Source organism: Mesoplodon densirostris, chromosome 16 (assembly GCF_025265405.1).
Source record: "Mesoplodon densirostris isolate mMesDen1 chromosome 16, mMesDen1 primary haplotype, whole genome shotgun sequence".
Lineage (NCBI taxonomy): Eukaryota > Metazoa > Chordata > Mammalia > Artiodactyla > Ziphiidae > Mesoplodon > Mesoplodon densirostris.
This window is the reverse complement of record NC_082676.1, coordinates 65,715,340-65,743,260: the sequence shown is the minus strand read 5'-3', so window position 1 is coordinate 65,743,260 and position 27,921 is coordinate 65,715,340. Positions and strand designations below refer to the sequence as shown.

Below are 27,921 nucleotides of genomic sequence, written 5' to 3'. Positions count from 1 at the left end.
ACCTTCAGAAAGTAGAAGCATTAAGACAAGGTCTTGAGGGAGAAAAGAGAACCAGGCCGTGACTCCTCAAGGGTGCTGTGACCACCCCCAACAGGAGAAAAGCTGTGGACACCTGTGAGCCCCAGGCCTCAGTCTGACCCCTTTCGTTCCACAGGTATGTAAGCATGAGACGTAAACTCTAAGTTTATTACGGTCGTTTTCAGCCTCAGACGAGAGGAACAGCAGCTGACAACATGCAAAGCAAGTTAAGAAAAACCCAAGTCCGGCAGCGACAGCAGGAAGAGCCGACCTCTCACGAAGCCGTCCTCCTCACAGGCAGCAGACTAGCCTCCCAGGCCTGCAGCCTGAGTCCAGACATGCTGGGGCAGCAGCTCCCCAGAGACTCTGAGAAGGAAGGTGGCTGCTCCCACACCCGGCACAGGAAGCAGACAGACTAGGAAGTCCGGGTCTCCGGATCACAGGGATAATGGCCCCGGAGCCCCTGTAGCAAGGCCTCTCTCAGCCTCGGGTGGCAGGGCGGCAGCCGAGACAAACCTTGGTTCAGTCCTCCCTCTCCTGTTGCCCTGGAGGGTGGTCCAAAGGGAGAAACAGAGAAAACGCCATCCCAGCTACAGAAGGCAGTTTTCACTGGGAAACAAGCTAGGTCCTTCGGCAGCGCTTCCTCTGGCAGCGCCGGGTCTCGGGGCTGCTGGGATTGGCCGTGGGCGAGGGCGTGGGGAGCTTGCGGTGGCCGCAGCTCATGCTCAGGACCCAGCCCAGCTTGTGGTGCAGCACCTGCTTGAGGCCGGGCGGCAGGGGCAGGCCCTCAAGCGTGTCCCCAGAGTCGGGCCGCAGCTGGCGCAGGCGGTAGCAGCACAGGTACTGAAGGGAGGTGATGCTGGCGCAGGAGCGGATCACCTTCATGCTGCTCTTGGCCGCCGTGGAGCACACCATCGGGTAGAACCTCTTGTTCTGCAGCTTGGTGGCTGCCACTCCTGGGGGTGGGGAGGTGGCACAGCCTGAACCCTAAGCTCAGGCTCTCCTAAGGGGACGAAGGATGCTGGGATTTCCACCTACCCCCCACCCTTGCCCGGTTCTGGGGACCCTGGGACCTCAGGCTTCTGCAAGGATGGCCTTTCAGGGCCCTCAACCTCACCAGGAGCTCAGTAGCAGCCACACTCTGTGGGCACGTGTCAGAGTCACGCCCTCACCTATGCACTTCCTGTTCTTAAAAAAGGTCAGCGTCCCATGCCAGGTGTCCAGGTGCACGCCAATGATGGAGCCCTGGCCGAACCGGGAGGAGAAGCTCGTCTTGTCGCCCTTGTGGTGGAGGAGGCCTGGGGGCGGCAGGGTTGGGGTGAGCCCTGCAGCCTCAGGGCCCCCCAGCCCCGCCCACCCTGGGGACCGCACACACCCGTGTAGGAGAGGCCCCAGCTGTCCTCGTCCCGGCCGAGCAGGCTGCAGAACGTGTGATGGTATTTGTCCAGGTCCACATCCGATGTCCCAATGCCCACCATCTGGAAACGGCGGGACTGGCAGAGGGGGCTGGGGACCAAGGTGCCCGGCACCCCTCCCCCCACCCTGCCGGCCACTTACCATGTCAGTGCCATAGACGGGCGAGGTCATCTTGATCTCCCAGAAGTGCTGGCCCTCCCCCAGCTCCTTGGTACCCCGGATGGCCGCTGTGCCACAGCTGTACTCCATGTGGAAGTTGACCTTCCGGTTGTCACAGCTCAGCAGGGTGGCCGAGGACTTATTCAGGTCATCCCAGACCCAGTCAAAATCTGTGAGAGAAGAGGCCCAGGGTGGGCAGGTTCCCCCCGGCCCAGAGGTCCGCCCACCCGCCGCAGGCCCCCACACTCACACTCGTCCTCCTCTCCGCAGCGGCAGTCCCTGCCCCGGTGGGCAGCGTGCAGGCTGCCGCAGAAGGCCTCACTCTGACTGTCACAGTCGCAGAAGGACTCCCCAGTCACAGGCACGGCGCTGGGGATGGATGATGGCAGAGATGCATACTCGGGGTCGGAATCTGAGTCGCTGTGCTGAGGGGAAAGGGCCAGCTGTTTCCACCTCTTGCCCTCCACCGGCCCAACCGACCCCTTCCCCCACCTGCCCTGCCACCCACCCCAGGCCCACGGGTGAACGGCTGGACGCCCCAAGGGAGGGATCTGGGGCTTTGGCCTCAAAGGGCCTCCTCGGGTGTCAAGGGCTCAGCCAGCCAGCCACAGTGACCCTGGACACCTCTTCTGGCTCAGGAGCTGCAAGGGGGCCTCCTTGCCAAAGGCCTACCACGCCGGTGGCTTCCTGGGAGTGGAGTAGAGGGCCCCGGAGGCCCAGCCACTAATAAGCCCCAAGACAGGGCTGCATGCTTAGCCATCGTCATTGTCCAGAGGACATCTAGCTTGTGATAAACGGGAGCATGACAGCAAAGTCCACTGCTGACCTAATGAAGGCACAGCTGGGCTCCAGGGGGGCTGATGGCTGTGGCAGGGCCTGCATACCTGTCTCAGGCCGTGGCCCCCTTGTCCATGCAAGGGTGTGCTCTCAACCCCCATCACAGGACCCTGACGAGCAAGCCCCATGGTCTCAGGCTGCAGCAGGAAAACATTCAGTTGGGCCTTGGTCCTCTGCATGTGGCTCTCAGTCCTCACAGAAATGGACTCCAAGCCTTGAGGGCCTGATCTTGGCCCAGGGGCCAGACGCTAAGGCTGAGCTGGTCTGGTTCTGGGGACCAGCTGACCCACAGACCCTCCTGGAGGCCAGCGAGGGTGCCTCTGTACACCTTGTTGTTCCTGTTCTGGAGCCACGTGGGCCCCTCAAGACACCCACCCAGGCTCTGACATCTGGCCGACCAGTGAGGGCCTGGGGTCTCAGGTCCCAGGGGTGCAGGCAGCCTCTGCAGGCCTGCTCTCTGAGCCCTCCCAGCTTCGCCTGGGGTCCTGGTGGGGCTCTGGCCTCCACCCTCACTCTCCTGGCCTCTGGGTGCTGCTCTGGCTCCCCCTGAAATGCCCTCTGCACAGTGGTCTGGGTGACCTGTTCAGACCTGGGAATTCTGCTGCCTTGAAAACAAAGCCCACAGACTTACTCTCATCAGAGAATATAAGACCCCCCTCCCTGCCCAGCCTCCTCCTCTGCTCTGTCCACCCCTGTCCCCATGGGGCAGGAGTGGGGGTCTGTTTGCCCCTGGATGGCTTTTGGATACTACTTCAAAGAGGCTCTTTCAGCCTCTCAGGCTGCGTCCTCTTCCTTCTCCTCTTCCTTTCTCGTAGGCTTCCCTGACGCTCTCCTGGGTCCTGCTCACCTGCCTCCTCCCACCAGAACTGAGTTCCTTTGTTACTGCACTCAGCCCCAAGTGCCACACAGGAGCTCTGGGAATCGATGACAGAGACAGCTCAGGGAGCGAGGAGGCTGAGCCCCAGTTGGAGACAGACGCCAGCAAGGACAGTGCCAGCAGGCCCAAAGCACCCCACTCGCGGGGAAGAGCAATCCCCCACAAGCCAAGGCAGGCCCACTGCTGCCAGAGGAGGCAATCCCTTCCCACCGAGTCAGGAGCCAGGGGCACAGACCTGAGCACTGCTGGCCCTGGGGGTCACACTGCTTGGCACCCAGCACATAACCCCCTGTGCAGAGGGCAGACCCGGCCCCACCGCAAGCTGTAAGGAGAGCTTAGAGCAGCGGAGACAAGGATGTGTGTGTTCGGCCTTCAAAGGTGCTGGGGTGACACGCTCTCTCCATCCACACGTGCACACAAGTACTCCAGGCCCATTAGGTGACCGGATGAGCCACAGGTGTGTATCAGACAACGCACCCCCAGCCCCTGGATGCCTCCCACATCCCACAGCGGTGAGCCAGAGAGGCAGGGACAGACAGGAGAAAAGACTGCTCCAGGCCACGTGGTCAGTGGAAGCTGGAGGCGGGACAGGAATGCAGGCCGAGGCCTCTTGCTGGCCCAAGCAGGGAGCTAAGGGAGGCCCCAGGAAGGGGACCCAGGATGTCGCCTCCAATTCTGCCCCAAGCCCTGGTGCTTCAGCTGCCCTCACTGAGGGCTGGGGAGGATAGGCACCTGTCCCCACCCAGACAGCTGGCTGAGCCAGGGCACCCAGGCAGGGTGGATGTGACAGAGCAGAACCAACTTACCCGAAGATCACCCTGAAAACAACAGAGGTGACTCAGGGCAGAGCCAAAGCCCAGCTCTGGTCTGAGAGGTTCAGGAAACTGACTCGTGAAGCCCTCCCCACAGGCCCCCCACGGCAGGCACAGAGGCCACACAGCCCCGCCACCCCACCCCTGTGGTGGGAGTCAGCGTGGTGAGGCTCTGGTTGCAAACCCCTCAGGTCCATCAGGAACCTGCACTGCAGACAGACAGCTGAGCCGCCCTCCTCACGGCCTCTGTATTCCTGGGCCTTGCAGACCTCAGGGTCCTGAGCACAGGAAGGCTCAGGAATGTTGGTCTTTACAGATCAAAATCCTTTTTTTAGATGCATATACACAAACGTTGAGTACAGACTTCAACAGGCAGAGAAAACGTCCAGAAGGCTGCACACAGAGGTAACAACAGCTACCCTTGGAAAGCGGTTGGGTAAATGGAATGAAGAAGTTTTCGTTAAATGAACTGACCAAAGTACCCATTAACACCCTCTTCAAAGACAAAAGTCTACAGAGGAATGTAGTATATGCCTTGAGGTCCTGCCACCCAGGGCCACGTGTGTCCTTAACCAGTGTGAAGAGCCTGGGGGAGCAGAAGCAGAGCGCACGCAGGGGACGGTCTGCCAAGGCTGGCCCTGTTTTCTGCCCTCAGAGGCATCTTTCTCTTTCAGTCTCAGTTCAGGCAATGTGTAGTCCAGCCATGCCCACCTCACCCACTGGAACCTACCTGCCCATCAGAGTCGTAGCCCCAGTTGGTGGACCCTGCAAGAGCCACGGCCCGGGCATCCGCATCTCGGCGAGCTGCGCTCAGGACAAAATGCCATGCTCTGCTGCTCCGTGGGCGCCTGGCCATGGTGGGCAGGATCTGGAAGAAAGCACAAGGTCTGAGCAGAGAAAGACATATGACACACCGGTAGGTCCCCCAGCACCCCCTGCACTTGGCCCCCAGACTGTGCCAGTCCACCCAGGGTCCGGAACTCTCTTCACAAGCTCATACCTCACTCCAATGTCCGAGTACCTTGATGAGACCCAGGTAGAGAGCGTGGAATGCCATCCTGACAGCCATGACTCTCAAATGCCTAGCTCAGGCCCTCTCCGAGCTCGGCCTCAGGACTGCAAATGTCCCTCCTGCACATCCCTCAAGCATCTCAAACCTTGCCTGCTCCTCCTCCATTCTCCATTTTGACAAACGGCATCTCTAGCCTCCGAGTTCCTCATGCCAGACACACAGCAGTCATCCCCAACACTTCTTTCCTCCCTCCCCCCATGGCCTCACAGCCCTCCGCGCCCCACACCGTCTCCGAAACATGTCCTGAATCCCTCTCCACCCCTGCTGCCACCTTGCCTGCCCCACCCACACACAACTCGTCTTCGCTCTGGCTCCTCCCACTTCATTCATTACAACCGAGCATTTTTTGAAATACAAATCTTAAAATTTTAAATTAACGAGTTTTTAACTCCTCAGGGCTTGCCACTGTTCTTAGAATAAAATGCAATATCCTACAAAGCCTACAAGTTCCGGCCCTGTTCCGGCTGGTAGCTCTTTCCAGCCCTTTGCCCACAACGCTTTCCTCTCCCCTCTTTGGCTCTCAACTTCCATGCCCGACTTACAGTAATAAGTCGCTCTCTGTGATCATCTACTTCCCGGCTCTGCCCTGGTTTGAAATCCCCAGGAGGGCCCTGCCACGACCCCGAGGGGCGGCAGTGAATTAGCGCAGGCAGAGCTTTTGAGGGATAGGAGCCCGTCTGCAGACCAGGGTTGGTTACTGGAACCGGCCAGAGTGGGCCCGGCCTAATCCTCGCCCTCCACCGCCGCAGCAACAGTAAGCGCCAGGCCGTGCACGCGCAATGCACGGCCCCGAGACTGACCCCGCTGCAGTAGGGGTCGCTTCCCCATCAGGCATCGCACTGTCTCAGGATCGGTGGGGTTGCGGGGTTCCTCCCGCCCGCCGCCCCGCCCGGCCTGCGGCGCAGCGCCTCGCCAGCCTCGCCCGGCCCTGCCGCCGCCGATGCCGCCGCAGGAACAAAGGCGCGCCGGCCCCGCCGCCCGCAGCTCCGAAAGGTCGGCGGGCGCGGCGGGGTCGAGCCGGGCGGGGCGGTCGGGCCCGGGAGACCCGGGGAGGCGCGGACGCGGCCCGCCGCTCACCTGCAGCCGCTCTGCGCCGCTGCGCTCAACCCGGCCTGCCGTGCCCTACTTTCCGCTCCCGAGCGAGACGTAAACAATCCCCGCCCTCGCGGCCCGCCCCCTGCGCCGCATTGGCCCCGCAGCGCGCGCGGCTCGGGGCTACGGGGGCGGGGCGGTCCCCGCGGCACACGCCTCTTGTTGAGAGGCTGCTGGATCTGTCAATCCTGACCCGACGTCCCCATTGGCCACATCGCAAGCGGTCGGAGACAAGGCCCGCGCGCCCATTGGACGCGGGGCGAGGAAAAGAAGCGGCCTCACGCTGGGGCGTTGACACGGAAGTGGGTCCAGGTCCTGTACGTCGTCTGCGCCGGAACTTGCGTGCCCCCCTCGTGCGATCTGATTGGCTGAGGATAGCGCGAATGGGCCTATCAAGAGGAGCCGGGGGGGGGGGGAGGGTTCGCACTGTCCATTGGTCCGAAGGCACTTCACTCAGGCAGGGAGGCGGACTGTGCGAGGAGGAAGTGGTTGGGAGCAGTGCGGCCACCCGGGTGGGATGGAGGCGGCAGCAGGTGAGTGTGCTGGGCTGCGGGGCGTTCTCGGTCCGCGGGCACCGGGGGAAGAGGGAAGGGGCCGGCCCGCAGCTGCTGGTCAGGGCTCCGGGTTTTAGCACACCGTCTTAATTACAGTGTAAAGGTCTCAGAGGTGCTGGCGTGCGTCATTACGGCGCTTAGAAGGAAGTCTTGTTTGAATAAGGAGCTCTAAGAAGGAAAAACTGGAACGTCACATACTCGCAGTTGTTTGTAGAAGTATTATTCTGCCTCTTAAGCCTTGATTTAAAGGAAAGTTGCGTGGGACGGAATACGTACATTGGGCACAATCGGATTCGCACAGCTTAACCACGTTATCTTCCAAAAGACTTCAGGTCTGGTACCATGAGCACAAAGCTCTTACAACGCTGGATTCATTCATCGGATTATAAAAGTAACACTGGAGAGAAAAATCTGAAAAAGTTTGTTATGATAAGGGCAGACTTGCTACAAGGTGAGAGGAATAGCTTCTAGATTGATGGATGAAGGTTTCTCTTTTAACTAAGGGGGAAGTGCACATGGAAAGTAGAAAAGCCTAACGGGCTTTGCAGTAAACCTCCCTGTGCCCAGAGGCAACTCCTGGTGTCACTCGTATCTTTCTGGAAACTTTCATATTTGTCGAGCGTATCAAATAGTCATGGTTTGGTTGGACTTAAGGTTTGACTGGGCTTTTTTTTATCCATACAGGGGGCCCTTTACTTCCCTCCATGAGGAGATACTGCTTTCCTTTGCCCCTTCCAGGGCAGCCTCTCACATCTAATAGGCACTCGGATTATCGTTGATAATCTGTTTATAAATTTTTTCAGTATACTTACAAGTGAAAGTTTCTTCTGGTTGGCTCCTAAGGATTGTTGTGTGAGAAGTGACTTGGGAGCAGCAGTGTCCTGTGTGATGCTCAGGCAGATAAAGTTCCCCAGTCCCACCAGTGAGGAGAGCAAGTCTTCACTATTAGGGGCTTGGCAGTGCAGCACCCGCACAAAGGGCGAGTAGGAATCAGGACCCACATCTGGCTTGTTCTTTCCCTAGTTTCTACCAGAGCACCCCTCCCCACACCAAAGAAAGGTGAAATTGATTCCCAAATAGTTTTTGATATTAAAGCAATTTAAGTAATAGCCTTTTAAGTTGACGCAGAGGTGGCCTGAGGCATGTGTCCAAGGTATTTGTAGGCAATGATCTGGGTGGTTGGGGGGGCGCCCTTTCCTTGTCACCTTACGAGATGTCTCGGCCCCCAGTACCAGACGGAGACCCAGGACAGGCGCTAGAACGCACTTGTGACAAGGACCTGCTGGAAAGCCAGGCCAGGAGCACTCTGAGTTCTTTCTAGGGAGGCTTTGGTGGCGGGGGCCTCTGAACCTACCCATGAGAGATGGGTCAGGAGGGGGGACAGTGTTTATTCACCTTTCGTTGAGCCCCTCCTGGGGACCCGGGTATGCAGTGAGGGTGGTGGAGTGAGTGAGCGGCTTGCTGCAGGCCAGGCAGGAGTCTCGATGGTGAGGTCCTAAGGGCGCTGGGGCAAGAAGGTGGGCATTTTGCAGGGGGCTGAGGGTTGTTTGTATGCAGATGGCAACCGCTGTGGGGAGGCAGGGATTGGAATGGTGAGTATTTACAGGGTGGCATTTCAGGCTCATTGAAAGGAAGAGCAGCTGGGGCAGAGCGACCAACAGGGCTTCCCAGAGTGGTTGGGCCCGGGCCTGCCTGGGGCATGGCACTGATGCCTTGGCCACCCTTGTGTACCCAGGGTTTCTTAAGGCACGATCTTCAGCCATCCAGGTGACCTGACATCTGCACCCACAAGATTGTGGTTGCTTCCCCAGAGCTGTGGCCTCCCTCCTGAGAACTGGAGGCCAGGGCTGCCTTGAGTGCCTCTTCTGACCCCAGGGGAGGGGGTTGGGCACCTACAGATCAGACCTCAGAGCCGTGAGTGCTGCCCTGGCACAGGTGTACCTCCTGACGGTAACGAGCGCCCTATTTACGTTAGTCTCCACCCATTTCCCTTGGAATCAGCTGGGAGTCTTTAGCTCGAATTGGCCTTGTGCCCATGAGCTCACAGGTGTGCATGCTGGAAAGAGGAGCAGTTTGAGGCATTTCCTGCCCCAGCAGCCCCACTCCAGACATAGCGGGAGCAGCCATTTTTGAGGAACTGGTAGGTTGGGTCTGGGGCCTGCTGGAAGCCCTTTCGCAGGGGTGTGTTTGCTCATGCCAGGGTGATGGAGCAGTTCTCGGGACTGCCCTGGTCTCAGGACCTGGGATGTAGGAAGTATCTGGTGACCCCGCAGTGAATGGGCATGGAGGGCGGCTGGTACGAAGGAGAGCCCTGCCCTCCTCCCCTGTTGTCCTTCTGACTAGAGCCTGGAAACCTGGCCGGCGTCCGGCACATCATCCTCGTTCTCTCAGGAAAGGGGGGTGTTGGGAAAAGCACCATCTCCACGGAGCTGGCCCTGGCCCTGCGCCACGCGGGCAAGAAGGTGAGTGCCTCCCATCTCCTGAGCGGCCACCCCTGCCCCTTGTGGGCCTTGGCCGGTGCCCTGCATGCCGCGTGGACGTCCCGCCTCCTTGCAGGTGGGTATCCTCGACGTGGACCTGTGTGGCCCCAGCATCCCCCGCATGCTCCGGGTGCAGGGCAAGGCTGTGCATCAGTGCGACAGTGGCTGGGTGCCTGTCTTCGTGGACCAGGAGCAGAGCATCTCCCTCATGTCTGTGGGCTTCCTGCTGGAGAAGCCGGATGAGGCAGTGGTGTGGAGAGGCCCCAAGAAGAACGGTAATAACCAGGCAGGAGACAGCACTGTCAGCCTGCTGGCCTCCCCAGCTGCCCTCTTGGTGCAGGAGCCCCGGGGCTGCTGGCTCTCCTCCACACAGCCCTCCCCCCACAGCACCAGCCTCGGGTAAAGTTCGAAAGACTCTAGTGCTGGCCTTTTCATTTCCAAGACTCTCCCGCTGTGCACCTGAGCAGTCAGCCCGCAAATATTCAGACAGTGGGCCTGGGGGGGCAAGAGCGTGAGAGCCAGCTGTGAAGCCTTCAGCCACCTGGTCCATCCCCTGGAGCTCAGACCACCCAGCGTGGGGTGCCTGGTGGGGCTCTGGTGCCTTTGCACAAGCAGACGGCATTAAACTCCCTCCGGTGGGCAGAGCGAGGCTGCGGGGTGTGAGAGCAAGCTCGGGGCGGGGGCTGCTTCCGGGACACGCTGGCGTGGCATTCCACCACAGGCCACCTCTCTCGGGCACAGATACCCACCCCAGGAGGGTCCGCGCTAGCCATCCTCAGCTAAGGCCCGATCAGAAGTCCTAGGGGTGGGGTGGGGTGGGGAAGGGTCTCCCCACCTTGCTGTCCTCATCCTGCCCCTGGTGAGGAATGGCACACGCAGCTCTCAGGGTGCCCGGTGGTACTGGAACCCACAGACACCACCCTGCCCCAGGGCTGGGAGGAGGCAGCGGGCTTCGTGTGACCCCTTAGTGAGACCCTGCCTCGCCTGCTCTCTCCCTGACCCCGGGCCACCCTGGGTCTCCGCAGCACTGATAAAGCAGTTTGTGTCCGATGTGGCTTGGGGGCAGCTGGACTACCTGATTGTCGACACGCCCCCAGGGACCTCTGATGAGCACATGGCCGTGGTGGACACCCTGCGCCCCTACAGCCCCCTGGGGGCCCTCGTGGTCACCACGCCCCAGGTACTACGGGAGCACCCTCACCCTGGGGCAGGCGCTTTGCCCTACTCTTTCCGCTCATCTTGGCTGAGTTTTCGGGATGCCCATCAGCTGGTCCCATCTCTTTCCTGGTCTCCAGGCAGTGTCCGTGGGGGACGTGAGGCGGGAGCTGACCTTCTGTAAGAAGGTGGGGTTGCGGGTGATCGGGGTTGTGGAGAACATGAGCGGCTTCGTCTGCCCACACTGCTCGGTGAGTTGTAGGATGTCGCAGGAAGTCGGGGGTATGGGTGGTCGGCCCCTCCCCTTTGAGGGTGGTGAGAGGCCTGGAGGTGGACCCCGCACCTCTGTGTTCTAGGAGTGCACCAACATCTTCTCCAGGGGAGGCGGCGAGGAGCTGGCCAGACACGCTGGAGTCCCCTTCCTGGGTGAGCGAGCCAGGGCTGCCCCGGGGCCCCTGCTCTAGGTGGCCTTACCTCCCTACGCCTCCTGCACCCAGGGGAGAGGAGAGGAGGGTGGAAAGTCCAGTCCTCCCTGAGCTGCAAGTGACAGCTCATCTCTAACAAATTGGTTCCCACCAACTGGAGAGAGGCAGCCCCCCGGGCTTTGAGCGGGTGTCTGCGGCTAAGATGCCTGCTGAGACCATGGAGGTGCAGAGGGGCGGCCGAGGCTCTGCAAGCCTGTATCAGGGACGCCGGTGGCACGGGACCATGTCCCCAGCACTCACCCTGTCCTTTCTTCCAGTGGCCAGAGCCCTAGAGGTGGTGGGGCCGGGCCTGCTGGGCGGGTTGCTGGCCGTCCCAGTGGAGACTGAGGCCAAGAGTACCTTCCTGCCAGGCACCTCAGCAAGAGGTGTCTGCTCTCGGCTAAAGTGGCACTGCCAGCGGGCTCCTGGGCCGTGGGGAGTGTGGACGTGGCCTCCCGGCCTCCCGGCCCCGGGCTTTGCTCTCACCACCCGGCCCCTTCTCTGCCCCCTTCCTTTCTCTCTCCCAGGCTCTGTGCCCCTGGACCCCGAGCTCACACGGAGCCTGGAGGAGGGCCGAGACTTCATCCGGGGGTTCCCCGAGAGCCCCGCGTTTCCCGCACTCTCTTGCATAGCCCAGAAGATTCTGAACGAGGTGCCTGTTGGACTCTCCTGACCGAGACAGTTTGAGCGTCTCCTCTGTGTGCTGTGGGGCTCGTGCTCACAGCCCGGAACAGAGGTGGCAGCAGGGTTCCTGAAACCCGTGGCTCTGGGCCGCCGTCGCCATGTGCTCCTCTCCCTGTGGGCCTGCCCTGAACGTTTCTGGTGCTTCAGCAGCATCTCAGTATCAGAGCCACTGACAGTCAGTGGTTCCGCCTGGTCGGCCTGTGGTAGTGCCCGGGGATAGCGTGAGGTTGCGATGCCGTGGCCTGACCTCCCTGGTGGCGCAGCTCGGTACTCACACGCCCCAGACAGACGGGCTGCTCCCGACAGCCAAGTCTCCACGTTGTTCACAAAGCTTGTGTGTCTGGGAGCGCACTGGGCCTATAATCCTGGTGAAATAGGCAGCAGCACCCAGTAAGGTGTCAAACTTGTAATTCAGAGGAGCCCAAAATAAACGCGTCCCACCGCCGTGGTTACAGGTCTGACCTTTCTAGATCATTCTGCTCTGGTCCCGCCTCCCTGGCTTAGTGTCACCATGTCCTGTGGCGGACAGTCAGCGTCCACTCCCTAAGTCCCAGGAACTGGGCCAACAGCCCTGTCGTCGACAGGCTTCTGAAGACTCGGGTGAAGATACGTTTGGGGAGAGTTTGTCGGGTAACTTGTGATGTGTGAGTGGCCATGCTTGGCCCAGTGAGAGCTAAGTGCCCGCCCCGCCCGCCGTGCTGCGGGCCTGAGGGGTTGAGCTGAAGAGCAGAAAGGTGAGTGTGAAACAGAGTCCCAGGGGTTTTCCCTCCAAGGCTGGCCAGGAGGGGGAGGTTCTGGAAAGCAGAGTGGTGGCATGGTGTGCTGCTCTTCCCAATGGGAGAGGTGGGGTGCTCAGTAGAGAATGTGGAACGGTCCCTGGGGCACGGGTGGCAGGGGGCCTGGGGAAGCAGCCCTCAGGTACCACTTCGTGGGGGCAGATGGGGAGGCGAGGAGTGTACCAAGGATGGATGTTTCTTGTGGGGGTGGGGGGAGCGGGGGCAGAACTGTTGAGGGGTTTGGCCAGGAGCACAGGGACCTGGAGAGTGAGGGTCTGCACCCCCTCTGGCCCCAGGTTGGCCTCAGCAGGAGCAGCTGGGCCCCAGCTTCCCAGGACCAGGCCACCTTCGAGGACGCTGCCCAGCGAGGAGGCTGAGATGCCGAGGTTCCTGGAGGACCTGAGTAAGTGCCCGCCACTCCTCAGGTGGGGATGGGGCCTGGGGACTAGTGGATGAGAAGAGTCTGGGCACGAGACAGGAAGGGTTGTGGATGGGCGTGTGGGACCAAGGCAGCCAGAGGTGGGGCAGGCATGGCATAGAGGGGCCTGCGGCCCAGCCAGCTCTCCTCCCTCCCTGAGCTCCCCACACAACCTCATAGGCGGCCACATTTATTGGGTTGCTTTTAATTGATGATTGTTGGGGAGGCTGTGTCCCCGACCCTCCCAGTCAGGCCCTCAGGGACCAGGCTGGGGCCCACAGGTCCCAAGTCCACGTCCCCTGGGGTGGTGAGGGCCCGTCCAGACCGCAGGGCGGCCTCGGGTCAGCAGTGGGCAAAGTGGGCCTCGCCGACGTCGCGCAGGTCAAGGCCCGAGATGCCGGGGGGGCTGGCGCAGGTGATGTTGTTGTAGGCGTATGCGGGCGGCTGGTGGTCGTCGTCTCCCTCCGCCATGGCCTGGACGAAGCGGGGCACGACGCCCGGGTGCTGCAGGGTGAAGGCCCTCAGGGCCTTGAGGGGGCAGCCGCAGTCCCAGGGGTTGCCCTCAAGCCACAGGCGCTCCAGGCCGGGGGGCTGCGGCACGAAGGTCCGCAGCGAGTTGTTCCGGAGGCTGAGGTAGCGCAGCCGCCCCAGCGGCGCGAGCACAGTCTCAGGCAGCGCCTCCAGGCGGTTGTGCGACACGTCCAGCCAGAAGATGCGCTGCAGGGGCCCCAGGGCATCCACCGATAGCGCAGACAGCCGGTTGCGGGAGAGGAGGAGGTACTCCAGGTGGCTGAGGCCCTGGAAGAGCTGGCCAGGCAGGTGCGTGAGCTGGTTGGAGGTGAGGTCCAGCTCCAGCAGCTCGGCCAGCCCCCCCAGGCTCTGCTCATCGATGGCTGCAATGCCGTTGTCCTTGAGGAAGAGCCGGCGCAGCCCCGAGAGGCCGGTGAAGGTGTGCGGGCCGAGGCAGCGCAGGCAGCTGCCCTCCAGGTGCAGGCTGTGCAGCTTGCCCAGGCCCTGGAACGCCTGCTCTGGAAGGTTCCTCAGACAGTTGCCAGAGAGGTTCATGACGGCCAGGTTGTAGAGGCCCAGGAAGACGCCCGCCTTGAGCTCCTGGAGCTGGTTGTTGTTGAGCGCCAGCACCTCCAGCTGGTCCAGGCCCTCGAAGGCCTCCTCCGGCAGCTGCCGGATACGGTTGTAGCCAAGCTGCAGCTCCTCCAGGAAGTGCAGGTCCTTGAAGGTCCGGGGCCGTAGGCCGGCAATGGCATTGTGTGAGAGGCGCAGAACGTGCAGGCCCAGCAGCCCCGGGAAGGTGTCCTCCAGGAGGCCACCCACGCGGTTGTGTGACAGGTCCAGCCAGCGCAGCGCCTTCATGCCCAGGAAGGCGCCTGGGGCCACGGCGGTGATGAGGTTGTGGTCCAGGTAGAGCTTCTGGAGCTTGGGCAACTTGACGAAGACATTGGCTTTGACGCTCCGCAGGGCATTCCTGCTCAGGTCCAGCTCGCGGAGCTCGCTGAGGCTGCAGAAGAGTGCGGGCTGCAGGTAGGCCAGCTTGTTGCCTGCCAGCACCAGCTCGCGTAGGCTGGCCAGGTCCTGGAACGCAGTGTCGGGTAGCACGGCCAGGCTGTTCCAGCCCAGGTTGAGGTCCCAGAGGTGGGCAAGGCCCCTAAAGAGGCCCTCGTCTACGCGGCTGAGCAGGTTGTTGTTGAGGCCGAGCGAGGCCAGGCCCGGCGTGTGTAGGAAGGTGCGGGCTGCCAGGCTGCGCAGCTGGTTCCGCTCCAGGTGCAGGTGGTACAGGTTCTGCAGGCCCAGCAGCGCCTGTGGCTCCAGGCTGGCCAGCCCGCTGCCCTGCAGGTTGAGGAAGCCCAGGCTGGAGAGGTTCCGGAAGGTGGCCGCAGGAATGAAGGAGAAGTTGTTTCCATCCAGCCACAGGGCCCTGGTGCCATCCGGGATGCCGTTGGGCAGCCCCGTGAGGTTCCGAGAGCTGCAGAAGACGCTGAGCTCATCCGTGTAGTCGTCGTGGCCGCAGGAGCAGACGGCTGGGCACTGGGGGCCCTCAGGGTCTGCCAGTGCTGCGGACTCCACTCCCTCCAGGCTGTGGGAGCCCAGCACTGCCCAGGAGACCAGCAGCACCACCAGGGCCGGGCCTCCTGTGGGGAGAGGGGCTTGGGGAGGCAGCACTGAGGCGGCCCAGGATGTGAGCCCAGGGCAAGCAAGACATGGAACCTTCCAGGCCTCAGCCACACACCTGGACCACAGCACGCAACCATTTAGAGAAGGCACTGCTGACCGGACCAGAGAACGTATGGGCTGAGATCTGGGTCCCTCACTTAAATGGGAAGCGGAGACCAGGCAGGACGACTGGGATGTTCTCTGGTTCAAAACCAACTGCCCTTTCCACCCCACAGGACCAACGGGGTGGCAGTGCCTGTTCCAGGGAAAACCGAAGGCTGGGGACCTGGCCACTAGGCCGTGTGTTCATCTGCGTCCCCAAGGTGGACACTCAAGCCAGGCTAGGCTGCCAGGCAGGCCTGGAGGAAAGTGTGAGAGAACGTTCCGGAGCAGGCTCGGGTGGGTATGCGCTTGCTGCCCTGATTGGATAGTGAGCTGGATGCCCGCTGCACCAGCTAGACCCCCGACTGGAGGGTACTCACCTCCGTGGTGTGTCCGGCACGCACCCAGGGACTTGGCCCAGTGCTGATGTGGCGAGAGGAAGAGAGTGCAGGCCTCAAGGGCAGATGGGAACCCCAGGCCACTGACACACCAGAGGTTGGGTTGTGGCACAGGACAAAGGATGCCAGGCTCCACAGCAACAATCCCCCATAAGTTCCACTGGGCACTGGGCTGCCCACCACATCAGGCCTCTCTCTGGTCTCTGAGAGTTCCGGGTCCCAGGGTGGACACACCAGCTGGATTGGGCTAGGCTCCGAGAGGGGACAGGGTGGCAATGGCCTGGCCTCCGAGCAGCTGGGAGGGCAGCATGCCCTGGCCCAGTGGAGGGTCTAAGGCAGGGCCCCTGGGGTGGCAGTGTGGGTGCCCTTCCTCCCCTGCGCTGCCAGCCTGGGCCCTCGGGTAGGAGAGGAGGGGGCAGGAGGCAACAGCGATTCTCCAGGGCCAGGCACCCCACCACCCCGAGTAGCCACATTTCCCCCATGGGCTCCCAGAGCCCCAGCCCCCCTAGAGCTGAGCCCTCTCTGGGTGTAGCCCCTACCCTAGTGGGCTTGGGGGCACACGGTCCCCCCCCTCGAAGTGAGTGGCTGGGGCACGTGGGGGCCTCACCTCTCCTCAGGGCCATCCCTCGTGCAGAGCAGTCCGCAGGCGGGCAGGGAGCGGGGCGCGTCTGTTGGGGCCGGCTGCTCCTGCCCTCTGGATTTCCCCACTGCCTCTGGGACAGCCAGCACCCTTGTCACCGGCCAGCCCAGCCTGCTGGCCCCAGCTCCCTTAACCCCCTCCTGCCGGGCTGCCAGCATCAGCACTGGGGCCCAGGGTGCGGATGGCACAGGGGACAGGCTGGGGGCTGCATCTGCCCTGACGCATCTTCAGGGTGCAAGGTGGCCCGGGGTGCATCTCTAAGGGACAGCGGGGGCCCATCCCCCCATCTTCCCAACCCCCCCGTCTTCCCATCCCCCTGCAGGGCTGGGCGGAGCAGAGCTGGGGCTGCAGGCAGTGCTGGGCTGGGGTCTCCCTTGGAGCAGCCTGTGAGGGGCTGGTGCTCAGCCGGCCCCCCTGCCTGTGGGTAGGGGCCCCTCAGGGGGCTCCTAGGGTCTTCCCTCCCAGCAGATGGCCATGTGGGAGTTAAGCGGGAACCACACGTCTCCAAATGGGCCTGCCCATCTACCCCCGGCATGCTGACCACTCCCCCCTCCTCCCCATTTCCTAACTGCCTGGGTGGGGTCCTTGTTGAAGCTCCCAGGGGCCTGGCCCAGCCTTGGCTTCTCCTGTGACCTCAGGGTCAGCTGCTGTCTGGCCACTGCCCCTCCCCCTAGCCTCTTCTAGGAATGCTTGGCAGGGCCCCGGCCACTTTGTGTTTGCTTTCCCCAACAATGTCCTCCCAGGAAGAGAGTGGGGGACGGCTGGCCTCCGGCGAGGTCTTGTGGCTGTGAGACCAGCCCCCACCAGCAGTGGGCCCCATCCTGCCCTCCAGGGCTCCTTTGGGGCCACGGCCACCCTGCACTGCACAGGCCCTGGGACAGGTACCCAGTGCCCGGCCTGAGGTCAGCCACAGGTCAGACATGGTAAGAAGGGGTGTGGCCGCTTGATTCGGGGCACCATCCTCCCCTCCACCTGGGGAGCCCTGGGCTCTGCTCTTCCGGATCTGACCACATCTCTCCCAGGCTGCCAGGCGCAGTGCTGCCCTCCAGCCACCCCTCCCTCCTTTACTGAGGACCCTTCCTCTGGCTGCCAGCTGTGCCTGCCCACCAGTCCCTCTGCTCTGCCTGGGGCGGGGGGGCTGTGCTCGGAAGGGGCCAGAAGGCATTGAAAAAGGCAAAACTGAGTCTGGGGAGGGCAAGGCTTGTTGAGGTTTAGGAGACTCTTGAACCTCTTCCTGAGACAGAAGAGAAGTCAGGTCTGCCTCCTGAAAGGTACATGGTGAGGAGGAAAGAAGTGAGGTAGGCAGGAGCTGTCCGGGCCCAGGAGAGGCTGGAGGCCAGGCCCGCCCCCAGCCTCGTGGTGCCCCCTCCCCAGCTCATCCCGCAGCAGTGCCGAGGGGCGGCTTTGTCTTCCTCCCTTTATTGAGCTTTGATTTTTTTCCAGGTCGTTTCTCAGCTTCTCTTCTGAGAAATTATAGATCTGCAGGGAGAAAGTCCACACCCAGAAATTTACACGGTAAACATACATTTACACAGTAGAAAGTGCGGACTCAGCAGGAGTCCGGGGCCATGGGGCCTCTTCACTGGGAAGCTCCCCGCATGCCGGCCAGGCTCACGTGGACTGGAAGGAGGGTTAGCATTCCTGTCTCCTCACACTTGGAGGGTTGGGGCTGGAAACTTCCTGTAAATCCCCAGTCGAGCTTGTGTGGCGGAGAACCCTTATCGGGACTGCGGCAGGCAGGTTAGGTATTTGTAAACCTTTCTCGAGTCCTGCGGTAACACTGGTGTTCAGCCTGCTGAGTTCAGAGAAGACCTCTATCCTGGCCGCCTGGGGCCAGCTCTGTCCCTGCTCCCCCAAAGCGGCCAGTCCTGACCCAGGCTGGCTACTGCCCTGGCCTCTCTTTCCAGCTCACCCCCTGAGGGTCCCCCCGAGGAGTCTGGTTTCTGGTCTTCGTGGAAATGGTGTTGTACAGAAGCCCCAGGCCTGGCCACTCGTGTGCCAAGTCATAGCATCCCTTCCCTCCTTCCTGTCGTGGTGCTGCGACCCTGTGGGGCCCTTGTGCATTCCTGTGGTCCTGAGTGCACCCACTGGAACCAGCCTGTGTCATCCTTGCAGGTAAGGCCAACCCCTTCCTGGGTAGTCACACCTTCCTGGGGCCAATAGGGGTGCCCTCAACACCACCCCCACCCTGTCTACTCTCAGCCCTGAAGGTGGGGGGACAGTGGCTTTCATTGTCCTGTGTTTCTTCAGTCACCAATGATGGCAGCTCTTCAGAGGGAGGCTCATTGGCCAGTGGATTGTCCTTTTCTGTAAAGTACACGTTTAAGTCTCTTGCTGTCAGCGTGACTTATGTTTCTTTATAACAGTATTCTGGATGCAAGCCCCTTGTTAGGTATGTGTGGCCAGTGTTGTCTTCTGCACCGTGGTTTGCCTGTCCATCCTCTTCATTGTAATTCTGGTGAGAGTTCTTAATTTTAACGTGGTCTCATAAGGTGTTCCTTAAATGGAAAAACTGCAAAAAAAGTTTATCTAGGCCGATGTATGTATCATGATTCAGGTCCTGTTCGGCACATGGACTTGAGTATATTCTCTTAAAATACTGTGAATGCATCACTGCCCTACCTTTCTCTGTGACGTCTTTGGGCCACCCTTTCACTTCCTAAGAGTGAGGTGATGCTCAGGTTTCATTCTTTTTGGTGGGTTATGATCGCCTCCCCACGTTTAGTGCAATGGCTTTCCTTCCCTCCTCCTTCCCTCCTCTGAAGAGCAGAGGCTCTTCGTGGTGCATGTGTTTCCTTGTCTACGGTAGGAGCAGCCTGTCCAGGTTTGACTTGTGTTGCAGTTTGAGTCTTCCAATCCGTGGACATGGCATAATTAGGTCGTCTTCAGTTTCTTTCAGTGGTGTTTTTGTAGATTTCCATGTTATGATCTTGCATATATATTTTAGATTTTTTTTTTCCCGTAGATGGTACTTTTTTTTTTTTTTTTTAAGATGTTGGGGGTAGGAGTTTATTTATTTATTTTTGCTGTGTTGGGTCTTCGTTTCTGTGCGAGGGCTTTCTCTAGTTGTGGCAAGCGGGGGCCACTCTTCATTGCGGTGCACAGGCCTCTCACTATCGCGGCCTCTCGTTGCGGAGCACAGGCTCCAGACGCGCAGGCTCAGTAGTTGTGGCTCACGGGCCTAGTTGCTCCACGGCATGTGGGGTCCTCCCAGACCAGGGCTCAAACCCGTGTTCCCTGCATTAGCAGATTCTCAACCACTGCGCCACCAGGGAAGCCCTGGTTGTTACTTTTGATACTATTTTAAGTGTTACCTTTTTTCCTCTTTTCATTTCGTCTAAGCTGAAATATTTTTCTAGAAGTATGTGGGATAATGTAATAAAGTATTAATTGTGGTGCATTTACCCAATGATTGTTTCTAAAACAGCTTGATTGATGTACAATTCTCACACCATAAAGTTCACCCACTGTCACTATAAAATTCAGTGATTCTTAGTAAATGTGTACAGCTGTGCAGCCACACGCACAGTCCAGCTTTAGAACATCCCCATACAATCGGTGGCCTTCTGTATCTCACCTTTTACACTGAGCATGTTTTCAGGGTTCATCTACATAGTGTATATCAGTACTTTATTCCTTGTTATGGCTGGACAATATTCTGTTTTATGGATTTGCCACATTTGTTTATTCATTCATCAGATGATAGGCATCTGGTTTGTTCCTATTGGGGTTATTATGAATAATGTTGCCATGAACATTTGTGTATGAGTTTTTGTGTGGACGTAGCTTTCACTCCTCTTGGGTAGATTCTTAGGAGTGGAATTACCGGTTCACATAGTATTTATGTCTAGTTTTAAAAAAAACTTTTCCAAAATGATTGTATCATTTTACAAATTACGAGAATTCCAATTCCACATCCTCACTACTATTCGGTATGGTCAGTTTTGTTTTCTTTTGTTTTTTAGCTCCTCTGTTTCTCTGCCAATTGATATTGGGCACCTGTTCATGTGTTTGTTGGCATTCTTATATCTTCTTTGGTGAAGTGTCTGTTCAAGACTTTCGTTCATTTTTTAACTGAGTTGACTCCTTACCGAGTTGCAACACTATATATTATGGATATGAGACTTTATATATTATGGATTATCAAGGCTAACATTTGCAGATATCTTTGTTTGTGGCTTGTCGCCTTTTTTTCACGTTGTCTTTTGAAGTACGAAAGTTTATTTTAATTAAGTTCAAAATTTATCAGTTTTTTTCTCTCATGGCTCATGATTTTGGTGTGGTGTCTAAGAACTCTTTGCCTAACCCAAGCTCACAAAGATCTTCTAATCAGGGATTATAGAATCTTTCCATTTACTTACATCTTCTTTCTCTGAGTTTGCAGTGTATAAATCTTGCACTAATTTTGATCATTTCTAAGTATTTTGTTAGTTTTGATGCTATTATGGAGTTTTAATTTCATTTTCAGACTCATTAGTATGTGCAAATACAACAGATTTCTCTTGTTAATCTTGCATCCTAGGACCTTACTGAACTTACTAGTTCCAGGTATGTGTGTGTTTCTGGATTCCTTAGGATAGGCCACATATAGGATCACACCATCTGTGAATAAGGACATTTTTACTTATTTTTACTCCTTTCCAATTCATATACTGCCTTGTGTGTGTGTGTGTGTGTGTGTGTGTGTGTGTGTGTGTATGCCTTATTGCACATCAGTACAATGCTGAGAAGTGGCAAGAGCGCAGATATCCTTGCCTTGTTCCTGACTTTAGTGGGAGGCATTCAGTCATCCGCTGTGAATTACGATGCTGGCTTGTGTTTTTCATTGATGCTGTCACAGGCAGAATAATGCTCCCAAACCAAAGATGTCCATGTCCTTATCCCTGGAATCATGAATGTGTCAGGTTACATGGCAAAGGGGAATTGAGGTTGCTAACCAGCTGACCTTAAAATAGTGAGATTAATGTGGATTTTCCAGGTGCCCCCAGTGTAATTACAAGGGTCCTCTAAAGTGGCAGAGGGCGTCAGAAGAGGTCGGTGTGAGGCAATGAGAGAAGGACTCAACCCACAGCTGCTGACCTTTGAAGATGGAGGAAGGAGGTCAGGAGCCAAGAATGCAGGCGCCTCTAGCAGCAGGAAAGGGCAAGGAAACAGATTCTCCCTTAGAACCTGCAGAAGGAACCAGCTCTGTGGACACTTTTAGTCCAGTGAGACTCATGTCAGACTTCTGACCTCCAGAACTGTTAGATGATACATTTGTGGTTTTTTTCTTTTATTTATTGATTGATTGATTAGTTGCGTTGGGTCTTCATTGCTGCGGCAGTCTTTCTCTAGTTGCGGCAAGCGGGGGCTACTCTTCATTGCAGTGCGTGGGCTTCTCATTGTGGTGGCTTCTCCCATTGTGGAGCACAGGCTCTACGTGTGCAGGCTTCAATAGTTGTGGCACGCGGGCTCAGTAGCTGTGGCTGGCGGGGTCCAGAGCACAGGCTCAGTAGTTGTGGCACGTGGGCTCAGTTGCTCCACGGCATGTGGAATCCTCCCAGACCAGGCCTCGAACCCGTGTCCTCCTGCATTGGCAGGCGGATTCTTAACCACTGCACAACCAGGTAAGTCCCCATTTATGTTGTTTTAAATAGCTAAGTTTGTAATGATTTGATACAGCAGCATTTGGAAATTACAGATGTCCTTTAACAGGTCGAAGAGGCTCCCTTCTATTGCTAGTTTGTTGACTTTTTATCACGAACAGGTGTGGGATTTTGTCAAATGTTTTCCTTCATCCACTGAGATGATCTTGTGGATTTTGTCCTTTATTCTATGACTGTGGTTTATGTTAATTGATTTTTAGATGTTTAACCAACCTTGCATTCCTGTGATAAATCCCACCTGGTTGTGTATAATGTTGCTGTATTTGGGTTGCTAACGTTTTAAAGATTTTACATCTGTATTCATGAGGGACATTGATCTCTCATTTTGTTTGGTATCAGGATAACATTAGCCTCATAGAATGAGTTGGGAAGTGTCCCCTCCTGTATTTTCTGGAAGAGTTTGTGAGTGATTAGTGTTACTGATAGAATGCACTAGTGAAGCCATGTGGACCTGAGCTTTCCTTTGCATGAAGACTTAAGACTTTTGTTAAATCAATTTAAGGAATTTGTCCATTTCATTTAAAATCTAATTTGTTGGTAAATAGTTTCCCTAGTATTCCCTTGTTAAGTCCTGTTCATTTCTGTAGGATTGGTAGTGATGACGTACCCTTTTTCATTCATCATTTTGGTAATTTGTGTGTTACTTTGTTGGTCAGTGGTTTTTCTGTTTTCTGTTTCATTGATCTCCTTGCTAATCATTACTATTTCTTTCCTTCTGCTTCCTTTGGGTTTTGTTTGCTCTTCTTTAGTGTTTTAAGGTAGGTTTTGTGAGGCATTTCTTCTTTTCTCATACAGGTGTTTAAAAGCTATACATTTCCCTCTAGCACCACTTTAGCTGCATCCCACAAATTTTGTGTTTTGATTTCCACTCTTTTTGGCCCACACACTACTTAGATGTGTTAACTTCCAAACATTTGGGGGTTTTCCAGACTTCATTTTGTTGTAGATATTTAATTCCACTGGAGTTTGAAATTACAAAGTATATATTCTGTTTTTTAAAATGCATTGTGATTTGTGGTCTAAGATATTGTCTATCCTGGAGAATGTTCCATGAGCACCTGAAAATGCTGGTGGAATGTTCTATAAATAGGTTGAGTGACAGTGTCCTGTTATCAACTAGACTATTAAAGAATCTCCATTATTTTTTTAAGAGTTTTTTTTTTAATTATTTATTTTTGGCTGCATTGGGTCCTCGCTGCTGCGCACAGGCTTTCTCTAGTTGCAGAGAGCGGGGGCTACTCTTCATTGCAGTGCACAGGTTTCTCATCGCAGTAGCTTCTCTTGTTGCACAGCATAGGCTCTAAGCACGCGAGCTTCAGTAGTTGTGGCTCATGGGCTCTAGAGCGCAGGCTCAGTAGTTGTGGCGCACGGGGTCAGTCGCTCCACAGCATGTGGGATCTTCCCAGAACAGGGTTCAAACCCATGTCCCCTGCATTGGCAGGCAGATTCTTAACCACTGTGCCACCAGGGAATCCCTCCATTATTGTTGAATTACTTATTTTCTCTTTTGAATTTCTAAAATTCTTTGGTCCCTGACCATTCAAACTAGACATGAGGTATTCATTCCTTCAACAGAGGGTTGTTAGAACAGAAATCAGAGGAAAGAAAAGATTATTGGAACCTTAAAAAGTCAAGATTCTGGCCTAAGAAAATATTCTGACAAAGAATAAGAAAACTCTTTGAGCTACGAAGCAGGAGAAAGACTGGAGAAGAAAGGAAGAGAAGGAACCTGATGTTCTGCTACCTCAGTGGAATCCCAGATGGGCCTGAGGGCCCCAGAGCAGAGGTGACCCTGACCTCTGCTGAGGACTGACCGAGACACGGTGGAACAGGTGTGTGTACCCTGGGGACATACATGGCTGCAGGACCAGCCTTCCTCTCTGGATCCACAGCACCTGGGCCAGGCTCTCTCCAGATCCACTGAGATCCAATTCTTCTCCAGGCCTCTCTGCTGCCCCAACTCAGAACCAGTGTCCATAGAAGTGGATGGTCCAGGAGAAGCCTCTCCTTTTACGGTTTTACTGATAGATTAACAGTTTAAAAGTTTCAGATTATTAGAGAGAGGTGGGGGTTGCACAACATTGTGAATGTACTAAATGCCACTGAATTGTTGTCCCTGGTGGTCCAGTGGTTAACGCAGGGGGCATGGGTTTGATCCCTGGTCAGGGAACTAAGATCCTGTATGTTGTGCAGTGCAGCCAAGAAAGTAAAAAAAAGCCACTGAATTATAAACTTAATTGTATGTTGTGTGAATGTCACCTCAATTTAAATAAGTTTTAAAGGTTCTATTTAGTAAAATACAGTCACTCCTAAAATCTAAGCAGTGTTACAGCTGGAGAGAAACGTATCACATTGGGATAGCACATGACACACAGGTCAGGTGGGTGGCTGTCAGAAAAGCATCAAGGACCTAGTGTGCTGGCTGTGGAAAGTAAGGCCACCACCTGGGGGCACCTCCCAGAGAGTCAGGCTAAATGCACAGAGGTGTAGCTTGGTGAGAGATGGAGCCTCCACCCAGACAGGTAACTGAGCAGTCAGGAAATACTTTTTTTTTTTTTGCGGTATGCGGGCCTCTCACTGTTGTGGCCTCCCCCGTTGCGGAGCACAGGCTCCGGACACGCAGGCTCCGGACGCGCAGGCTCAGCGGCCATGGCTCACGGGCCCAGCCGCTCCGCGGCATATGGGATCCTCCCAGACCGGGGCACGAACCCGTATCCCCTGCATCGGCAGGCGGACTCTCAACCACTTGCGCCACCAGGGAGGCCCAGGAAATACTTTTTAAAATAAAAATCCTCAGAGGGAAGCGGGCAGGCACTGGGTCAGGGATCAGGAACTAGTGAAGAAAATGCTTGGGCTCTGTTTATACTAGTGCCCGGAAAGAAACTGAGGAGTCGTGGAAGTTTAAGTGGCCAGATTGTAGGGCTTCAAAACAGACACTCTGGGGGAGTTTTTACCTTTACATTCTCAAGAAAAAAGACATTATAGACCAGACTTGAAAATGTAGGAAAGAACTTACCAAAAGCGGCTGAAGAAGGATAGAAGTAACAGCCCTTATAACCATTAAAAAACAGGATCACTAGTTTTTAAAATACCCACAAAAGAAAGCACAAGGCTCAGATTAGCATTACCTTCTACAAACTCCCCAAGAAGTGAGGAAACGTTCCATGTCACCTTATTTCCAAAACCAGACAGGGACTGTACAAGGAGAGCAAGCCAGCTGCAGAAGTTCCAATGAAATGGGATCTCGCCCAAGAATAAAATGACTAGGCACTGAAAACCGTTGGGATAATTCAGCCGACCAAAGGAGAGTATGTGGTAAGACCCAGCTCCCACTCGGATGACCAGCAAGCTAGGAAGACTTGCTCAGCTTGATAACAGCTACTCAGCCTGCCTGCCAGCCTTCCAGGGACTAGGGTGCTTCCTCCTGGCAATACACCCCCTCTAGCTCTCCCCCTACCCCTGACATCTCCATCTCTCTCTCATGTGATGGAGCCATCTCCTGGCTTTGGACTCACCCACATGCTGGAGACATTTTAAACTTGACCTGCCCAAAGCCAACCGCTCAGGACTGTGAGCCCCTCACAGTCTCCCCATCCTGGGAAATGGACGTGGAGTCTCCCTAACTCAGCACTCACAGCTCAGATCCAAGCTGGGACCAAATACTTCTGCCTCTGCCTCAGCTCCCACTGGGAACCCTGCCACCACTCCCTCCTCTACCGGCCCTCCCTGGGCTACTGCCCCAGACTTGTCTCCAGGGGCCCTGCCACAACACGCTGAGAAGTCCTGGTAAAGCTCAGCTCTGACCCCGCCTCTGCACAGCCCAGAGTGGACGCCGAGGTCCTCGCACGTCCTGTACATTGACCCACCACGTCATGGCTTCCCACTCCTCTCCCCTTGCCTGGCTCAGCCATGCCAGCCTCTTGCTCTTCTGCAGACCTGCCCCAGGGCCTTTGCACTTGCTTTTCTCACCCAGATATCTGCATGTCTCACACTCTCCATCCCCTCATTGTCACTCACATGTCACCTTAGCAAGGCCCCAGCCACTCTACTGAAGAAGGCTGACATCCTCGGCTCCCTCTGTACCTTTTTCTGCCTTATTTTCTCCACAGTACTTCTGTGTGACCTGCTTGGTATTCCACTCATCTTGTCTCCTCTACCAGGACAGAAGCTCCACAAGGGCAGGAATTTCTGTCTGTTCACTCTGAATCCCCAGAGCATCTCGGTACCTGCCACATCGTCAGCATTCAGGTATCTGTTAAACCAAGCAATGAAGTCAGGAATAAAGGCCCACTTGCCTCGGGGAGACAAGAAAAACAAAAGCCCTGTCGATGGTACCACAAAGGCCCACAAAAGAAACAGTTACCATCAGGCTGGGCAAGCGTAGCAGGGTCCCCAGGAACAAGGCTGACTGCACTCCTATATGCTCCTGACCCCTGGAGTGATTAAAAGCAAAACACCATTTACAACAGCATCAAAAAACAAACTACTGAGGGGCCAGAGTCCCCACAGAACCAGCCTCTAGGGAGAAAGTTATAAACCCTGATGGAAAAGTTTGTCTGGTCTTGTCCCTGGTTTGGGGAGGGAGACTCTAACTCCTGGGAGCGTCCTGAGGGGTGGGGACTTTGTCATTTACAGTATAGTGAGCACCTGAGTTTATGCTAATGTGGTGACTCAGAGCTGTCACCAGGGAGCCCCACCTGTGATCAGAGGGTGGGACGGGCTGGGGGGGGGTGCTGGAGTTCACGCTGTGGATGACACAGTTACACCCCAACCCAACTGGATACTGAGGCTCAGTGAGCTTCCTGATGTGCCAGCACGGTGGGGAGCCTGCATTCCATGGAGTGAGGGCACAGCTTGGCTGTCCAGATCCTCCCCACCTCGCCCTGTGGGTCTCTTCACTTGGCTGGTCCCGGTTTGTATCCTTTATAATAAAACTGTAAAATCATAAGTGTTGCGCTTCCCTGAATTCTGAATCAACCTAGTGAATTACTGAATCTGAGGGGTCATGAGAACCTCTGAACTTGTAGCCAGCTGGTTAGAAGTGCAGGTGGCCGGGGACCCCCAAGCTTCTGGCTGGAGTCTGAGGTGAGGGCAGTCTTGACGGGAGACCGTGCCCTTGCCCTGTGCTTGTGCTAATGCTGTGGTCGGCAGCAGTTGCCCTGCACACACAGCACACACAGCATCAGAGACCCAAGCGGATGGATAGATAAGCAGCGTGTTCATAATTGGAAACTCCCCACATCACAGAAAAGTCACTTCCCAATCTAGCGAGTCAACATTATTCCAGTCCAAATCCCAGACATAAATATCCTAATCTTTATACATAAGAGTAAAGGGCCAAGACTCTCCTGATGAGGCTGGGTGGCATTCCTGGAATTGAAGGTCCTAAAGCTGTTGTAACAGGGAATGTGGGGCCAGCGTCAGAACAGACAGACATACCAGTGGGATGGAGAGCCACGAAACAGGTCTGGACCCCTGGACGCTGGCTCACCAGAGCTGGCAGTGCAGAGGGGCTGGGATATCAGGTGTCCGTCTCCCAGACACCAGCATAAACAGCTCGGTCACAAGAATCACAAACGTGAGTGTGAAAAGCAAAACAAAAAACTACTGGATGAAATTATAGGAAGGCATCAGAGGTGGGAGAGTTATTACACAGGACACAAAAGCATTTATCATGAAGGAAAAAATACACGTTTGACTACGTTAAGAATTTCTTCAACAAGACACCAGAGTGTGAAGCCACAACAAACTAGGAGGAAACTGCAAACACACAGAACCAAAGAAATCATAAAATATGCAACATGAAACAAAGGACTTCTAACTGATCAGTAAGAAACAAAAACCTGGTAGAAAACCCGGGAAGAAACCTGAGAGGAGAGGCAGCCCCCAGGTGAGGAAATCCAAGTGGCCAATAAGCGTGTGGAAAGCGGTCAACCTCCCCCCAAACCAGGTAAACACCCATGAAACCTCCACAAAATGCCATCCACAAGAACAAAGGTGTCTGACAGTGGGTGCGGCAGGCGTCTGCAAGCACAGTGGGAGACACTCTCCGAGAATGAAATCCCACTTGCCCAGCGCAGCAGCCGGAGCCTGGATGAGCGCTTCAGAGCCCGTGTCGCAGACACACGACACAGGGCACCAGACATAGCCCTG

General features: G+C 56.4%; 3 protein-coding genes across 7 annotated transcripts; 1 reads left to right on the top strand and 2 right to left on the bottom strand.

Moving 5' to 3' along the window:
- Positions 1–175: 175 nt before the first annotated feature.
- On the bottom strand, positions 176–6,370 carry SPSB3 (splA/ryanodine receptor domain and SOCS box containing 3). Of its 2 annotated transcripts, none has more exons than XM_060119920.1 (7): positions 5,734–5,956; positions 4,850–4,987; positions 1,844–2,018; positions 1,576–1,763; positions 1,394–1,496; positions 1,191–1,316; positions 176–974 (listed from the first exon to the last, which is right to left on the bottom strand). In XM_060119920.1, exons 2-7 carry the CDS (start codon positions 4,973–4,975, stop codon positions 640–642), a joined length of 1,053 nt encoding a protein of 350 aa, XP_059975903.1. In that variant the 5' UTR covers positions 4,976–4,987; positions 5,734–5,956; the 3' UTR covers positions 176–639. The 2 variants fall into 2 exon arrangements, with proteins under 2 accessions (XP_059975903.1, XP_059975902.1); XM_060119919.1 differs by lacking the exon at positions 5,734–5,956 and adding an exon at positions 6,269–6,370 and having other exon boundaries at positions 177–974.
- NUBP2 (NUBP iron-sulfur cluster assembly factor 2, cytosolic) lies at positions 4,971–12,068 on the top strand. Of its 4 annotated transcripts, none has more exons than XM_060119915.1 (8): positions 6,752–6,816; positions 7,163–7,288; positions 9,181–9,299; positions 9,394–9,592; positions 10,343–10,497; positions 10,613–10,723; positions 10,829–10,898; positions 11,464–12,068. In XM_060119915.1, the coding sequence occupies exons 1-8, from the start codon at positions 6,801–6,803 to the stop codon at positions 11,607–11,609; spliced, it is 942 nt and encodes a 313-aa protein (XP_059975898.1). In that variant the 5' UTR covers positions 6,752–6,800; the 3' UTR covers positions 11,610–12,068. The 4 variants fall into 4 exon arrangements, with proteins under 4 accessions (XP_059975901.1, XP_059975900.1, XP_059975898.1 ...); XM_060119914.1 differs by having other exon boundaries at positions 6,762–6,816; positions 9,454–9,592; XM_060119918.1 differs by lacking the exons at positions 6,752–6,816; positions 7,163–7,288 and adding an exon at positions 4,971–5,035.
- A 1,077-nt stretch (positions 12,069–13,145) lies between these two features.
- IGFALS (insulin like growth factor binding protein acid labile subunit) lies at positions 13,146–16,106 on the bottom strand. The gene is made up of 2 exons (XM_060120322.1): positions 16,091–16,106; positions 13,146–14,961 (listed from the first exon to the last, which is right to left on the bottom strand). The coding sequence occupies exons 1-2, from the start codon at positions 16,104–16,106 to the stop codon at positions 13,157–13,159; spliced, it is 1,821 nt and encodes a 606-aa protein (XP_059976305.1). The 3' UTR covers positions 13,146–13,156.
- Positions 16,107–27,921: the final 11,815 nt, after the last annotated feature.

Coding starts and splice junctions, on each gene's coding strand:
- SPSB3 (XM_060119919.1), bottom strand. CDS start 4,975: ATGGCCAGGCGCCCACGGAGCAGCAGAGCATGGCATTTTGTCCTGAGC. Junction 2,019..4,849: donor GCTACGACTCTGATGGGCAG/GTAGGTTCCAGT, acceptor CTTTCCCCTCAG/CACAGCGACTCAGATTCCGA. Junction 1,497..1,575: donor CCGTCTATGGCACTGACATG/GTAAGTGGCCGG, acceptor CGCCGTTTCCAG/ATGGTGGGCATTGGGACATC.
- NUBP2 (XM_060119915.1), top strand. Junction 10,498..10,612: donor TCGTGGTCACCACGCCCCAG/GTACTACGGGAG, acceptor CCTGGTCTCCAG/GCAGTGTCCGTGGGGGACGT. Junction 10,899..11,463: donor CGCTGGAGTCCCCTTCCTGG/GTGAGCGAGCCA, acceptor TCTCTCTCCCAG/GCTCTGTGCCCCTGGACCCC.